This window comes from Podarcis erhardii (genome assembly GCF_964252035.2).
Source record: "Podarcis erhardii genome assembly, chromosome: 6".
In the NCBI taxonomy this organism is placed as follows: Eukaryota; Metazoa; Chordata; class Lepidosauria; order Squamata; family Lacertidae; genus Podarcis; species Podarcis erhardii.
This window is the reverse complement of record NC_138510.1, coordinates 11,463,633-11,480,759: the sequence shown is the minus strand read 5'-3', so window position 1 is coordinate 11,480,759 and position 17,127 is coordinate 11,463,633. Positions and strand designations below refer to the sequence as shown.

The 17,127-nt window shown below is 43.5% G+C and overlaps 1 protein-coding gene across 8 annotated transcripts in view; it reads left to right on the top strand.

The window, feature by feature from the left end:
• CDH4 (cadherin 4) overlaps positions 1 to 12,587 on the top strand; it is an 812,930-nt gene extending 800,343 nt beyond the window's left edge. For all 8 annotated transcript variants that reach the window (XM_081867610.1, XM_081867611.1, XM_081867616.1 and 5 more), the window contains 3 exons: positions 1,640 to 1,779; positions 3,163 to 3,327; positions 11,355 to 12,587. In XM_081867610.1, coding sequence (XP_081723736.1) covers positions 1,640 to 1,779; positions 3,163 to 3,327; positions 11,355 to 11,561 — 512 coding nt within the window. In that variant the 3' untranslated portion in view covers positions 11,562 to 12,587. The remainder of the gene's footprint in view (positions 1 to 1,639; positions 1,780 to 3,162; positions 3,328 to 11,354) is intronic.
• The last annotated feature ends 4,540 nt before the right edge of the window (positions 12,588 to 17,127 follow it).

The following is a 17,127-nucleotide window of genomic DNA, read 5'->3' as shown; positions in this document are numbered from 1 at the left end:
AGCACTGGAACAGGGACCATGAGCCCCAAACCTGTTTCTCAGTGTCCCCATGACATATTTACCTGTCTCTTTTTAAAGCATTTATAAATTGCTTAATATTTTAAACATCTCCAAGTTCTGTTCAACATTTTATTTAATGGCATTAAAGCAAAAATACAACACAAAGCCCATCATGCAAGAGAGTATAAAATCATATTACTAAACAAACGAAAAACAGGAATTCTGATAATGATGAACAGGGTCTGATCTTACGGGTCAGGGAAAGCCTTGGCAAACAGATATATCTGTAGCAACTGATGGTCGTTCTTTCACATGAGGCACGGGGAGAGGCATTCCACAGTACAAGGAAAGAACAGGAAAAGCCCCTTGTGATATTCTGTAGGGTGTGGTGCCGTGAGCAGAATTTCCCCAGGTGATTCAAGTGATATTGCAAGCAGGTGGTCTTTCCCGTGGGTACCCAGCCAGATGGATGGGGTATAATAATAATAATAATAATAATAATAATAATAATAATAATAAAAAATAAATTTTATTTATATCCCACCCTCCCCAGCCGAAGCCGGCTCAGGGCGGCTAACAACACTAAAACAGTGCAACATTATAAAAAACATTATAAAAATTAATTAAAATCAAAATTGATGGCAACCATAAACTAAAGTTTTGTAAAGATTGCCAAAGGAGGGAGTCAGGCTGCGCCCTGACCAAAGGCCTGGTGGAACAGCTCTGTCTTGCAGGCCCTGCGGAAAGATGTCAAGTCCTGCAGGGCCCTTGTCTCTTGTGACAGAGGGTTCCACCAGGTTGGAGCCGCAGCCGAAAAAGCCCTGGCTCTAGTTGAGGCCAACCTAACCTCTCTGTGGCCTGGGACCTTCAAGATGTTTTTATTTTAAGACCGTAAGTTCCTCTGTGGGGCATACCAGGAGAATAATAATGTTGTTGTTGTTGTTGGTACAAGTGTTCCCCAAGATAGTTTTCATGCAGCAGAAGAAAATTAGGTTACATGTAATATTTTTGTCCAGGTCTCCAGCTCTTCAGAAGTTTCTCTTTGGCATCCCCATGAACTTGAGCATCTCATCATTTCTCCATGAACCCCCAACCCACTACCATGTCAGTCTACTTCCTGCCTCTGATGAAGTAGGCTGCTGTCAATTGAAAATTTTTAAAAAATCACATAAACATATAGCAGTATCTAAGCTGCAGCGCAGGTTAACATGTACAGAGCGCCTCATAGCTGCTCTTCTGCTAACCAGGAAGTGATTGTCTCCCATTTCAGGCTGTGCTGTGTGATACGCTAAAAACAAGGAGCTGTACAGTTTGTTCCCATCTTGTTTAGCTGAAATATGCACCTTGATGGTATTCCGTGTTCAGGTGATGGAACTATTTACAGTGACCTCAACCCTTAACTCTGGCTTAATAAACATGGCTCCTAATAGCACAAGAGGGGGCATTTATTACTCCCGTCTGTTTTGAGTTTTGAAGCTCCACTCCCAGATATACCATCACCTCTATAATAATCAATTATAGAGAAAAAGCGAGGGCACTTTTAATGCCCTCCTTGTGGCTGAGTTGCTAGCCCATGGGGGACAGTTAATCATCTCACTCAGCTGTGTCTCTTCCATTGTGTTTCTGTTTCTCCCTGCAGCCATGGTTTTGCTATTTGTGGTGTGGATGAAGCGCCGGGAAAAGGAGCGTCACACAAAACAGCTTCTCATCGACCCTGAGGATGATGTTCGGGATAATATTCTGAAGTATGATGAGGAAGGAGGTGGAGAAGAAGACCAGGTGAGGAGAGCATCTTCATGGTTCAACTTCCTACATGTAGACTCACAGTTTAGACCACTCTGTAACAACTCCATGGTTGCCACATGTTGTATTTAAGGATGGACAAGCCTGGCAATTTTGGTTTTTCTCAGTTTCTCATTTTTCCGAAGTTTAGTTTTCCGCATTTCTGTATCAGTTCCTGGCTGTTGTTTTTAAGGTCCTTGTGAAAATTCACCAGCCTTTTTATGTGAATTTCTCCCAATATACACAGATTTGCCATAATTCCCCCCAATATACACACTTTTGCAAGCAATTTTCCCTAACACAATGGCTTTTTTATGTTACTTTCACTAATATATGCATTTTTGTGTGCACTTGACCTTAATGTGCACATTATTTTGCTGGAGAATTTTGCCACAAGATTCACAGAAGTGTGAATTTTTAATAATAGCTTTGTTTCGGTTCATGGCTTGTTTCACGGAGTGTGAATTAAGTAGGTCCACATTAAAACTCAAGCTGAACTGACTTCCTGCCCCATCCGTTGACTGGTACTTGAACATCAGCCCAAAGACAGGACTTGGTTGTGCTGCAATTCGTAAACTTCCATATGCTGCTGAGGACAGCCTATTTGAAATGCTTGCAAACTAATTTTTGCTGGATTCTGAGGTTTCAGCACTCCATACTTTACGGAATTCATGCCCAATCCACAAAGGGTCCAACATAAGTTTAGGGCTGCTCAATACTCTGTATAACACAACATTCATAGTTGACATGCAGCCCTCCCCAGAGCCAGGTTTCTGTAACCTGCCATGCCAGTTTGCACTTAATTTGTAATCTGGGTTTATTTTACTTGGGATGCAATCCTATACCTGCTTACCTGGTAGCAAGCTTTATTGAACTTAACAGGGTTGATTGCTGAGTAAAGAGTGTAAGGGATTGCAGAGTCCAACGACAATCTGGGAAATCAGTGTGGCTATTCTAAATAAACTGCAGATCAGAACTTGGACGGCTAACTCAACCCTAAAGCCTGTAAGGTAGCAAAACAGGTACATTGGACTCTGTTCCTCTCCTCAACTCACTCTGAGATCTTTGCCAACAGGTGTCCAAATATGAGCTGAATAACTGATTATTAAAGGGCAATGCTAGATTGTCTTTAGCTCCCCAATGTGCCTTGGAGCACTGTTCAGCTGCCTCCAGCAAACAATCAATATCACATGAGTCACGTATGTTTAAATAGGTGCAGGCATCAATGCCGAATGCCACATGGTGGAATGGTTCTGCATCAATTCCAGTTGAACTTGAGCCAGTGAGGTTATTTACAGACCTCTGCAGCATAGAGGCACTTGAAGGGTTTTCAGTGAAAAGCCGCCTGAGCCTCACTCTCTGCTTCTCCATTTGTTACAGGATTATGATTTAAGTCAACTTCAGCAGCCAGAGAGTATGGATCACGTCTTGAACAAGGCAAACGGAGTCAGACGGGTAGACGAGAGACCAGTTGTTGCTGAGCCCCAGTATCCTATAAGACCTGTAATCCCCCATCCTGGGGACATCGGGGACTTTATTAATGAGGTACATTCTTGAAGGCTTCCCAGGACGGCTGCTGGAGGCTCATATAACCAGCAAAGGCTACTGGTGCAATTAACTTACACAGAGTTCAAAATTAGATGCATGTGTGAAACGGGGCCTGCCAATTTTTGCCAATAGCTTTTTCCTCCCAAAAAATTGTTACTATTTTAGTCGTTAACAGCAAGGTCCTAAACATGTCTGTTCAGATGTAAGTTCCAGTTTATTTATTTGGGATTTACTCCCAGGTAACTGTGCCTAGGGACGCGGGTGGCGCTGTGGGTTAAACCACAGAGCCTAGGACTTGCCGATCAGAAGGTCGGCGGTTCAAATCCCCGCAACGGGGTGAGCTCCCATTGCTCGGTCCCTGCTCCTGCCAACCTAGCAGTTCGAAAAGCTCGTCAAAGTGCAAGTAGATAAATAGGTACCACTCCGGCGGAAAGGTAAACGGCGTTTCCTTGCGCTGCTCTGGTTCACCAGAAGCGACTTAGTCATGCTAGTCACATGACCTGGAAGCTGTACGCCGGCTCCCTTGTCCAATAAAGCGAGATGAGCGCTGCAACCCCAGAGTTGGCCACAACTGGACCTAATGGGTCAGGGGTCCCTTTACCTTTACCTTTAACTGTGTCTAGGGTTGCACTGGGGAAATATTTTTGGACCCTCCTTAACCCTTAAATATACTAGCACATAGTGTAAAATGGGCATTGCTGAGCTAAGCGTACTAGAAGGAATTCAACGTACTGCTAAGCAGATAACTCCCGCCACTCACCTGATGGAATGATCTGCCCTTCCCTTCCCTTGCAGGCTGTTCCAGGGGTTCTCCAGACCTTCCTCATAGCCAATTGGGGGTGCATGAGGGAAAGAGAGCAGGAAAACCATGTTGCACTTGCAGAAATCCTTGTGTGGGCTTGCACTGGTGGGACGCTTTTGCTGAATTTTGCCCACCAAGAAAGAGTACAACAAGAACAAATTCATGAAAGAAAGTATATTTTACCACACTTAAAACAATAGAGCAGACCAGTAGCATAATCAATGCTTAAAATGCTTGGGTAAATTAGAGGCAATATCCAATGCACTCATTCCATAAGTGCAAAAAATTACACTTGGGTAACAGAACATCACACACACACACACACACACACACACACCACATGCCTGCCCCAAATCTGCTTCGGAGGCTAGAACAGATTTAGGGAGCTCACAGAGGGGAGAAGTTCCAAAGTTCCATTGTGCAAGCAGAAATTCTTCCACTAACAGAACAAGTTGTGTAGCACTTCTTTGGATACAACCCAAGGTTTTTAATCTAGCACCGAAACAGTAGTAGGTTTCCATGTGGCAAACAGTTGTTTATTATCATATATTACAAGTACACTCCGATATTCTCCCAAAATTATCCTCCAACGAGACTTATATATGGGCCTTAACCCGAAGATCTCCAATGCTAGTTCTGTACACACCAAGGAAACTTTAGATATGAAACATTCGAACATTTGCTCTCCGTGCTGCGTGAAAAAAGTCTTTCGGAACTGAGACAAATTTCCAAAGCAGTGCGTGGCATGTCGTGGAAGTCCTGCTGCTCCAAGGGTGCATTTGTATTCAAGAATGGTGAATTCAATGAACAATGTCCACTTAACACCAACCCACTCTCCCCTTAGCCTAGCAGAAACCCTGAAGCAGGTCTTTATTGAGAGCCCAGGGAGGGAGCTGTATAGAACTCTTTTAACCAAGACATTCATCAACAGAGTCTTAAATCCATAGTCAAGGTTCAATAGAAATTACTAAAAATTGAAGTTTTCATGCCCAAGTCCCTGGATAGTCCTTTGAACCTCAGCCATCATTTCCAGGTGGTCTACCATCCAAGGCTGAACCTACTTGGCTTCAGCAGTAGAACTGCACCATGCGCCTCAAAATTCCTGCGTACTCTGAAATGCCACACAGTGTTATTCATTTATTTGCTTGCTTAATCACAGCACTTCTATTCCGACTTTCCAGCAGATTGCCTAGCATCAAGCAAGCCTATCTGAAATCAAATCAAGCAATAAAATCCCATTTTAACAGCAAATCAAAATGGTATACGCAACATACACACTGCAAAGTAGCAAAGAGGGGAATGGGTTGCTTCATGTAGTGATGGCCATCAAACATGGGAGGTAGAAGTCACAGAGCTCCTAAGAGACATGAGCGCACGAGAAACCTAATAATGGTGACAGAGCTATGAAACCTCAACCCCACCCCCAAACCTAGGGGCACTGGAGACTTTGTGAATGAGTTATGCTCTTTAAATAGGTGTTCCAAAAGGCCAACATCCATGACTTTTTTTTCCCAAATGCTTTTTATTGACATTTAGGAACACCAACACCAACCAACAAAAACATCAAGTCTTATTACATATATCCTACTTTATGCTTCATAGAGCTGTTGACTTCCGTCCTTCCCTTCTGCAAGTTTTCTTATTCCAATTTATAATTCACAGTTTCATTGGTTAAAAATTACACCGTGACATAAGATTTAATTCAATCCTGCCAACGTTTCCATATTTCTACAGTTCTCACTTATATAAACCATAAATTTACTCCATTCTTTTTAGTACTTCGTCTCCTCCTGATTGCGAATTCTGTGTGTCAATTTTGCCATTTCCGCGTATTTGACCAGCTTTATCTGGCATTCCCTTACAGTCGGAATCTCCTGTAACTTCCACTTTGGGGCTATCAGAACTCTAGCTGCTGTTGTTGCATACAGATATAATCTTTGGTCTGTCTTCTTAATATCTTCTCCCACCAAACCTAGCAAAAATTCTTCCGGCTTTTTGGGGAAAGTATATTTAAACATCTTTTTTAACTCATTATACATCGATTCCCAAAACTCTTTTATTTTGTTACATGACCACCATATGTGGTAAAAATCGCTGTCCTTTTCCTTGCATTTCCAGCAGGTTTTACTACTTGTCCTATACATTTTTGCCAGTTTGGTGGGAGTGGGATACCAATGATAGACCATTTTCATAACATTCTCTTTTAAAGTGGAGCATGCAGTGAATCTTAGACTCTCGTTCCAAAGTTTAGCCCATGCATCATAGTCTATGTTACAACATCCATGACTTTCATTCAACAAGTTCAACATCCAACGAGTTATGAAAGGATATATTGCTTTATCCAGGGAGCAAAGTGTGAGACCAGAAGGATCTTTGGCCTCATTCAGCAGATCTCTGTCTTTTTTTTGCTCACATGATACCATGGACATTCCACCTGGTAAGGTGGGGTGTGAATGTAATAAAGTACCAGTACTCTCTGTTCTTTCGCGGTACAGATTGCATTCTTGGGGTCCATGAGAATTGGGATGCATAAACAGGAGCCCCTGGACAGGACCAATAAGTGCAATCCACTGCCCTTCAAGAGTGCCAATATTCCCCCATGTGGGTCCAGTGGCCATGTGTGGAAATATCACCACAGGGAGGGAGAGGGAAGAAATCAGCAAGTGATACAACTCACGCAGGTGCCAACAGGGAGTGGAGAATCAGGGCTTTGCCAAAAGTACAGGATAACTCCCTGAGCAGGCACTGCAACTGTATTTGGCAAATGTTTATCAGTACCACAATTTTCTTCGCCACCAATCTGGCTTGGAAACATGTTTTTAAATTAAGAATAATAGAAACAGCCCCAGATTCCGCAGCAATAGCTGTGGAACATTTGCAATCACAGTCATGCAGGCTCCCATGCTTGCTTGTCTGAACTTGAGCCTTCCGGAAAAGGAATGAATTCCCCCGTGCATTTCTCGAAACTGTGCATTTAATATTTTTCTTTAATTTGCCAACTTGATCCTTTTACTATTGAAAAGACAGGCGGTGTGTTTGCAAACCAATCGATGCTTTATTTCCTCTGAGGCGAAAATGTGATCCATTTCATAAAGCCTGATACATCAATGTGGGAGCAATTTAATTTTGTTATTATATCCCATTTCCTGCTCTTGAGACATTTCGTTCTCGGTTTTTAATCATTAAAAAATTCTTCCTCTCTGCCCTCTGTGGTGCACACCAACCCCATTTACATGCGTCTGGAGACTGGCAGGAATTCCTCTCCTTAAACTCATGCTTCTCATTCCTCACGCTGCGTGCGAGGCTCTCACCCATCAAAAATGTGCCCCCTGTTACTCTTTTCACACAATAATCACACACATAATCAGTGCATATAAAGGGGAGAAGGATTGTGCCTGTTGAAGTAGGGAGACAGCGATTTACATCCTGCCCTGTGTTCATCTCAATCAGCGCTGTTCCCATTCCACTGCAGTTCAGCTTCCACTAAAATGTACATTATTCATCTCACTATCCGCTGTGGCCAAAATTAAAATAATTCATGATGTAGGGCATTTCAATGGAGGGGAAATGTCAAAAACAAAACAGAAAGTAACATAATTTTACATAACTGTCAGGGAACTGCCATCGGCTCAGGGGCGAGAGGGGAAAAGCCGGATGGATTACAGAGAGCCCCGAAAGATCGTGGGAAGCAGCACTTCCTCAGCGGAGGAAGCAGCACTTCCTCACCCACACCTCTAGTGGAGAGGAGATGCAGGGCTTGGAGGAGGCAAGGCGGTGCCAGGACACCTTACCTGAGCAAAGCGGGGAGGAGGAAGGTCCTCCTTTACCCAAGCCGTCCGTGCGCAGTAGGCTTCCGTGCAGAGAGGGGAGGCGCAGACTGGGGGTCAAGAAACTACTCTGCTGGGGAAGATTTAAGCACCGCCCACTCTCAGATTCTGCCAGTGAATGAGCAAGACACGGAATAGAGGCACTCTGCATTCTAAAGGTTTTCACCACCAATAAGAAAGCTTTAGAACAGACTATTGAGGCATATTGCCTGATTGCTCTCGAGCAACCAACCGATATACCTAACAATAACATTAGCAGATTCTAAATGCAATGGTGGCGAATACCGCTCGAATTCGCTCCCATTGATTTCCGTTTCTGACCTCAGATGAGCATGTAAATTGTGACCATTTCTGCTCCCGTTTCCATTTCGGATGGAACTATCTGACATCTGATGGCATTCCCTCACACAAGAACATAAGGAGAGCCCTTCTGGATCACGACAGTGGCCCATCTAGTTCAGCGTCCTGTTCTCACAGTGACCAAATAGATGCTTGTAAGAAACCCGTAAGCAGATTTCAAGCACAAGAACACTTCCCTCCCCTGTGATTTTTCAGTACCTGCTGGCCCAGCTCTCAACATCTATAAATCAGTGCTAAGTTCAAAACAGAGCTGTAGGTTCTGTTTGATCATTGGAATAAACACATGGAATTTGCAGGCTGGGCTGAGTGGTACCATCTCAATTCCCTGCTGCAAATAATAATAATAATAATAATAATAATAATAATAATAATTATACCCCGCCCTCCCCAGCCAGAGCCGGGCTCAGGGCGGCTAACACCAATAAAATCACAGTAAAAACATAATGGGGGGGCAATTTAAAATACAGGTTAAAATGCAGCCTCATTTTAAAAGTAGCCGATAAATCAAGACCATAAGGGGAGGGAAACATAAGGGTCAGACTGAGTCCAAAGCAAAGGCCAGGCGGAACAGCTTTGTCTTGCAGGCCCTGCGGAAAGATGTCTAGTCCCGCAGGACCCTAGTCTCTTGTGACAGAGCGTTCCACCAAGTCAGGGCCAGTACTGAGAAGGCCCTGGCCCTAGTTGAGACCCATCTAGTCCAAGATCCTATTTCCCATGCCCAACCAGGTGTGGGATGGAAGCCCACAAGCCAAACATGAGTGTAATAATTCTCTCTGCACTTGTCCTTCTCAGCAGCTGGTATTCATGGTGCCTCTAATGCTGGAACTAGTAAATAGCCATCGTGACTAGTAGCAATAGATAGCACGTTGATTTTAAGTGCCACTCTTGTAAAAGAGGGCTGATTACAGAGCTTATCCCCTCTCCTTTGAGAGAGCAGGGGACGAGAGAGAGAATCTTCATCAAATAAGTAGCCCAAACTAGCATCTGCTAATTTGATTTATGAGAACGCGAATGAATTATTCCTCTCTCTCACACTCGCACAAAGGCGTACAAGTGCGGCAGATCAGTTTCTGTCTTAGCAGCACAGAACCAAATGCATGGTTTCATGCAGGTGCAGTTGGATTGATGCTACATATATATGCAGCATGATCCCGTGCATGTTTACTTGGAAGGAAGTCCAGCACCTTTAAATGGGCCTTATTCACAGGCAAGTATACTGCATTGCAGACTTAAATTGGTCTAACAGCTCTTTGCTGTCACCAGCAAAACCCTGGCAACAGTAACTCTGCAAGAGAAGCTAGGAATATCAGTACAGTGGTACCTTGGTTCTCGAACTCAACCCATTCTGGAAGTCTATTTGACTTCCAAAACATTCGCGAACCAAATCGCAGCTTCCAAGTGGCACAGGCGCCCCGGAAACAATAGCCGACAGCCGCATTGGACATTTGGCTTCCAAAAAACATTCGAAAACCGGAACACTTACTTCCGGGTTTTCGGCGTTTGGGAGCCAATTTGTTTGTCAACTAAGCCATTCAAGAACCAAGGTTGCACTGTAGTCTCGCAAAGGTACAGCTATCACAATTCTTTAAGGGACACTCTGACAGTTAAATGATTTTTTTTTTAATTTAAAAAAACCATAAACATGTGCAGTGTAGAGATATGGCCATAGGGTTGTATCCCACCAATATCTTGTTCCTCTTACACAACAGAACTTCCCTTCCCTCTCCTCTCCCACCTGAACCCAAAATCTCTTCTGGGGGTTTCCCCAACCGCCCAGAGTTAATTTAGGTGGGAGCACAGTGAGAGACAAGGGAAGGGAAGTTCCGTTGCACAAGGGGAGGTCCCACATACACACCATGCTAAGTAACAGTATGGTGCTATTTTAAATATTCATGGCAGTTGCTAAGAGACACCCATTCCCATCCCAGAAGCTACGATTCCCTAAGCTCCTTGGGAAGAGGGATTTATTGTTAAATGATTCTGGAGACTGTATCTCTGTGAGGAGAACAGGGGCCTTCTAACCATAGCTGTCAAGTGTCCCTTATTTGAAGGGACAGTCCCTTATTCCAGCGCCATGTCCCGCTGCTGTCCCTTATTGATGGATGTCCCTTAAATGTCCCTTAAATGATGTCCCTTAAATTTCAAAGAAGCAGCTCCTCTCCCTCCCTCCCTGCCGGCCAGGGAGGAGGGAGGCTCCAGCTGTGTTGCTTGGCTGTGTTGCTCACCCAATAAGAAGTCTATGAACGACTGGGGGGTGGAACTTGCATGCCTTCTGTGTGGCTAGTTAATGCAAGCTGAGGGGGGGTTTGAATGCTGGACGCCATTTTGTTGCACGTGCTGCTGCAAACATTGCAGTGCAAAGCCAGGCCGGGGAGCCATCTTAAGTTGAGGCTGCATAGGCCTTGTGGTGCATGTGATTCAGATTCTATTCAGCTGAACCTCTGGTTACAAAGTTGGTTGGACAGTGTTCTCGAAGCTACCCAGCATGAGTTTGACCAGACTGCAGGAGGACAGGAAGACTGGAGTGCCTGGAACAGGTGAGGCTGCAAGTCCCTTATTTTGGCTGCTGGTCCCTTATTTTCAAGGCTGCTGGTCCCTTATTTTCAAATCTGTAAGTTGACAGCTATGCTTCTAACACATGCATAGGCAAACTCCAGCCCTCCAGATGTTTGGGACTACAATTCCCATCATCCCTGACCACTGGTCCTGTTAGCTAGGTTTGATGGGAATTGTAGTCCCAAGCATCTGGAGGGCCGGAGTTTGCCTATGCCTGTTCTAACAAGTCTCAGCACACCCTTGACAAACTACGGTACCCAGAATGCCTTAGGGGAAAGCCACAGCTGCTTAAAGTGCCATGTGACTGCCTCAAATGAATGGTGCGAAGGTGGCTGAAGTCCTGATACAGATGGGAGGACTTTGCCGGATGCAATCCTTCTGCATTAAGCTCTGTGCCACAGAGCCACATTTAGGTTGCTCCTACGAATGATGCTTCCGGCGCGAGGTAACCTCTTCCTTCTTCTCCTTTGACATTCCAGGGCTTGAGAGCGGCAGATAATGACCCGACGGCCCCACCGTACGACTCCCTTCTTGTCTTTGACTATGAGGGCAGTGGTTCAACAGCAGGGTCCGTCAGCTCACTTAACTCCTCGAGCTCCGGAGATCAAGATTACGACTACCTTAACGACTGGGGGCCAAGGTTCAAGAAACTGGCGGACATGTACGGGGGAGGCGAGGACGACTAAACTGACCTCACTTTATTGTTTTGCAAAAGGAAAAAGAAAGAAAGAAAGGAAAGCTATAGCATTAGAAGAAGATGATGATGATGAAGATGAAGAAGTAAAAAAAGAAACCCAGTGTTGAGGAAGAAAGGAGTGAAAGCAGACTAAACAAGAACTGTACAGAAGTGGCAGCTTTTTTAAAATTAATATCTCCTGCTGACTGTATTCCTTTGAGTGGTGACTTAGAAAGTTTATTTTCCTCTTTTTTTTCTTTATTTCTGTTTCTCTCTCTCCCCCCCCCTCCTTTTAAAGAACATCGAGCTGTCTAGCATGAACACTCGTCTCTGCTGCGGTTGTGTGTTTTTTTGTCCCCCCCAAAAAAAAATTATTGTTTTTCCTTTTCCCGATGTGTCAGCAGGGATATTGCTTGGTCTATCCACTTTATGACTAAAGGGAGTGAAAGGCACTCTGTCTTAACTTGAATTTCTTAGAACAGAAGCACTGTTTTTAAAATATATATACAGATATATATATTTGAAAGTGCCTTTTGGTACACGTATCAGATTCCCTCAATCTCAGGAGTGTTCAAAAGAAACAAACAAAAATAATTTACGTTTCCACCGTCTTGGACACCACACTCTATATGACCCTATGCCAGTTCTAGCTGGGAAGGAATTAACAAAACAAAAACCAGGAACTATGGAATGGTTTCTCTTTTTGGGCCTTTTTGCTATTTTAAAAAAAAGTGGGCAAGTTGTTTGTGGGGTGGGGGGGAAACTAAGGAAGAAAGATGCTTTGAATTAAAACAAAAAAAAACCCACAAAAAAGAAAACTGCTATCTTTTGGCCTAAAGCAGATGGTGAACTGAGTAAACCTGTTGTGTATATATAATTCATTGTTTAGCCGATGCAAACTATCGACCTGGGTTTTCTCTTTGTGACCTGGTCACACGTGATGTAGCTTCCTAGAACAATAGCATTGGTTAGCCTTTGGTGCGTGTGACACAAAAGACCTTGCATAAGCCCAACAGTAAATGATGACAAGACCAAAGGCCGCTTGTGTGTGAGAGTTGTTTTTCTTCCTTTTATTTTCGTTGAAGCTGCCTCCACCTGCTGAATCCCATCCACCGTGGTTAGGTACTACGTCTCTTATCAGATGTTCACCCTGATGAATGTGGAATTCTGAGCGAATGTTCGGAACGCAGAACTGTGGGCAACTGAAGAAAAAGTTTTAGGGAGGCTGTGGAAGCTCTGTCACTGGAGATTATAAAATGGGGCGGCTCGTATACATGGTTCAGCCACATGAACTCCAATGCATTGAGTTGCATCGTGTACAGCCCCAGATTACCTGTTTTGAAGCCTGTGCGATGTTGCCCAGAATTTCCACCCTTTCCATAGCATAGCAGGTAGGTGGAGCTAAACACAAGCAAAATGTAGATATAAGCCATTTGGTAGGTGGGTTGGTGGACGGGAAATCAGTAAGTACCCAAATGAAGAAATTGCCCATCTCTGTTTTGAAGAGTTGCAAACTTAATATTAATATAGCCATTGCTATAGGTCAGTTTTAATATTAATATAGCCATTGCTATAGGTCAGTTTTCAGTGCCAATAGAAGCAGGTGTTTGAGGCCCTTGAAATCATTTGCGGGCTCTTTCACCATCAGAAGTAGACCCAGCAAAAGCCACTGTCTTACTAGGGTTACGCCATTTGTTCTCTTGAGATTTTTAAGGAGGAGACTAGTTAGGCCTGCAGGCCGGAATGGTTTTAGTCTATGGTTTATTGCGTCAAGTCAGCTGATATACTTGCCCACATCTGTTCCATTAATCAGCAAGGAAAACCAATGAACTTAATTTTAAAAGCACACGCAGACTGAAAGAGCATAGCAATTAATCTAGCGTATTTACCTGACCACTTATTTGTATGTTGCTCCATTGTCAAAAGGAAGGTACTTCAGAGGGTCCTTGTTTTGAAGAGTTAAGTCCCCACAACGTGAGGTGCTGGTCAGGGATGGTTCAAGAAACATTTCTGCCCAAATCAATTGTACTGCACATGATCCAAGTAATGGAGCCCAGGACCCTTGAGCTGCTCGCACATATTGGTACTCAACAAAACTTTGGTATCCCAGACAAACTTTTGGGCTGCTTGAATAGTCAGCCCAGTCCAAATCTCAAATTCAAAACTGCTTGTATGTGCTAAAATTATATCCAACAGGCATTTGCCACATGATGAGTTTTGCTTCTGAATACAGCTCACATGGTGTGGTCTGGCATTGATCATGTTCTCCTGAGGCCTACTAGAACTAATGTTCTCCAGAACATAGAAAGCACCAGCTCTTGCCATGTACTGAGGAACATTAAGAAAAGATTAACGTTATAAAAACAATGGGAGACAGTTATGTTGCAATAACTATAATCATGTCAAAAATTAACAGGCAGATCAAGCCTACTACAAAATTAAGACAGCCTCCTTTGCCCTCAGTCAGGGAAGACACCAGAAAAATAAAAGGAAAGAAGTGTAAGTACGTCCAATAAAGACCCTCAGGAAAGCACACAGAAGGAGGGAAGTTGCTTTTTGATCCTCAAGAGAGAGTAAGCACTACAGCATTCCTTTCTGCAATTATTTGAAAGGAATGGTAGTGAGCTATTATTTTTCTCAGTCTAACATAGACCTTGAGAAGCCATAGCTCAGTGATAATTAACCTGTTTTGCGTACAGAAGGTCTTGGTTCAGCCCCTGGCGTTCAAAGTTTGCCTAGAGAAATGCCTAGGAAATGCGTCAACCTGGAGAACTGCTGTCAGCCAGAATAGATAATACGCCACAGTCTGACTCATGATGAGACCACTTCATAATTCATATGATATCCACAGGGTGGAGTCCAAGAAGAGACTGCATTTCCTGTGGCGAGAATCTGCACCGCCATAGAGTGGCCAGCTTCACATTTTGAGAACTATTGGATACAGTGCTGGGTTATTCGTACTAATGATATCCCCAAGAGAGATGTCTTTAGTATCATTCTGTGCCTCTACAACAGGATGGGGAAGGTGTGGCCCTCCAAATGCTGTTAAACTCCTTCAAATCCCAGCCATTGTTGCCAATAGTCACAGATGATAGGCACTGTAGTCACAACAACATCTGGGAGGGCCACAAGTTCTCCATCCCAGCTCTCTGGGAAAGAACCACTAAATACTTGCCCTTTGTCCTACAGAGATGGTCAACGTCCGTAAGGGGTGCTATTTTCCAGACAGTAATCTGGGAGGCAAAGTGTGTTCCGACACACAAACTGGCCCCTCGCATGTGATTAGGCTCTGTATTGAAGTTGGCGCCATGTAGAATTAAAGGCTTCCCAGATATGAAGACCTGCCACTTGAGCATGGTTGGGACATTGCATGTGAAACCCAAAGAGAGATGAAATGTTGGCGTGTGACTTATCTATATGTCGTACAACCTGTGTGCTTCTCCCTTGATTAAAATTTGGTTGGGCCACCAGGTACCAAAATTGCATTGGGGATCACCAATATGCCATCTGGGGCCTACAACACGAGCATCTCTTGAATGTCATGAGCCAGCTTGATGCAACTATATGTAAACCAGCTCGTGTCTGTCCTGATGAATAGGTACTTTGTTGTGTAACCAATGCCTATTGGATGAGAACAGAGAGCCAGAGGTATAAATAGGTATCTTGTGATTAATGTGTTTAAATGGTGACAATTCAGCCACTGATTTGCTGCATTCTGATGGGACCTCACTGTTATCAATGGTAGCATACTACCTTTTGTTTTTAAATAGGGTCAGTATTTATTTTTTATTTTTTTAAAAAAACCATCTAGATTATGTGCTTTCTTTAATCAAACAAAAGGTTTTTTTCTCCCCTTTAATGATTTGGACTAGTGAGGTTTATGTCTAATGTTTGTACAATTATTTAGATTGCATGGCTGTGTAATGTAAAAACCACATTTAATGGATTATGAGCCACTTAATTGTGCTATGAAATCTTGGATTATCTATGAGTTAAACAATAAGAAAGATGTCCTGCTGCAGCAGGTTGGAGGAAGAGGAGGAAAATGTAGGAGAGCTTAGATATTATTTCTGTTAAATCCAAGAATGTGCACAGTTTTAGGGAAATGATATCAGATTATCCATGAGGGATGGGGCTGATCCTGCTTCCCCCCCTTCTTTTTTTTCCAATCCACAAATTAATTCTCATTTGGAAGTTGAAAAAGGGAGGGGAAAGAGCGAGGAGAAATGTATTTCAAGTGGATGTTGTTTTAAAAGACTGTCTCAGAATGCAAGCTCCTTTGTCTATAGACTTTGAAAGTGCTCCTCGCGCATTTTATATTTCATTGTATCATATTTTCTATAAAATGCAATTTCTGTAAATTAACGAGCATTTGAAATGTGTCGTGTCTGATAATGGAATGTGGTTTTTTTTAAAAAAAAAAAAAGTATTCTGGAGGGAACATTCTGTCTTATCTTTCATGATTTTACTCACTGGGGATGCAATTTCATTGCCATTTGGTAACCAGCCACAATCCACACATTTGGTGCATATAGACTTCCCACACACATAACTTCTCCCCCTTCGCCCTGCCACCTTGTACCCTTTAAACAGCAGGCTATATCAAAAAGCTACTTTTGAAACTCCCAAAATTACAAAAGAAAGGGTTAACTATGCAAACATGGCAGGAGAGGGGATGCTATTGCTTGCACATAACTTGGTTGTGCTACTGTTGAGACCGTGGCCTGTGACTCCATCAACCACTTAAGCCAGAGCATTTGGATTTAAGTCATTTGCACCCCAACTCCCAACTTTAATAAGTCACTGGGCAATTTAACCTATCTTTGCACTAGACTGGGGCTGGGACGCTGGGACGAGGTGTCCCTCTTCCTGGAAAGGAAACCCTATTGGAGAACCATCAGCAGCCAAAATAGACAGTTCTGGGCTAGATGGGCACAGCTTCCTGTGTACCTAGCGCAAGGATCGAGACCTGCTCATCCATGTGGGTGTGCAAGAACAGCTGGCTGCCAACCACTTTACCGGCATGTGCTAAATTGGTGTGAAAAGGATGTTCATGCTAAGCGCAAGCTGCACACACACACAAGTAGCTCTCCTCATTAGAGAACCAGACTGCAAATAGACTTAAACTGAAGTATTCTGGTTTAACTGGTTTTTCTTTGGTTGGGATTGTGGATTTGGAAGATACCAATGAAGGTTTTGTGGGCCTATCTACACAAACGGTCTTAAACTGGTTTCACGGCTGTTCCTTCTTCCCAAGGAACCACTGTGACGATGCCTGTGAGTTATTAAACCAAATCCTCATCAAACTACCATTCCCAGGATTATTGGGGGAAAGTGCTATGGTTAACCAACATGACTTTGTACTTCAGTATCTTGACAAAAGCAAAGCTGTGCAGAGGGCATCCTTGGGAAACAGGGAAGCTTAACAAATGACAATCCACTGGGAGGCTGGGCTGTCAGGCAGCTCCCATTTTTACCCTGCAGGAGAACTTTCTGATAGATTATGTGAAACAGTACTTGGATGTCCACCAATGTCTCTCCCGGGAGGAAGTATAATGCCCGTCAACCGAATAATA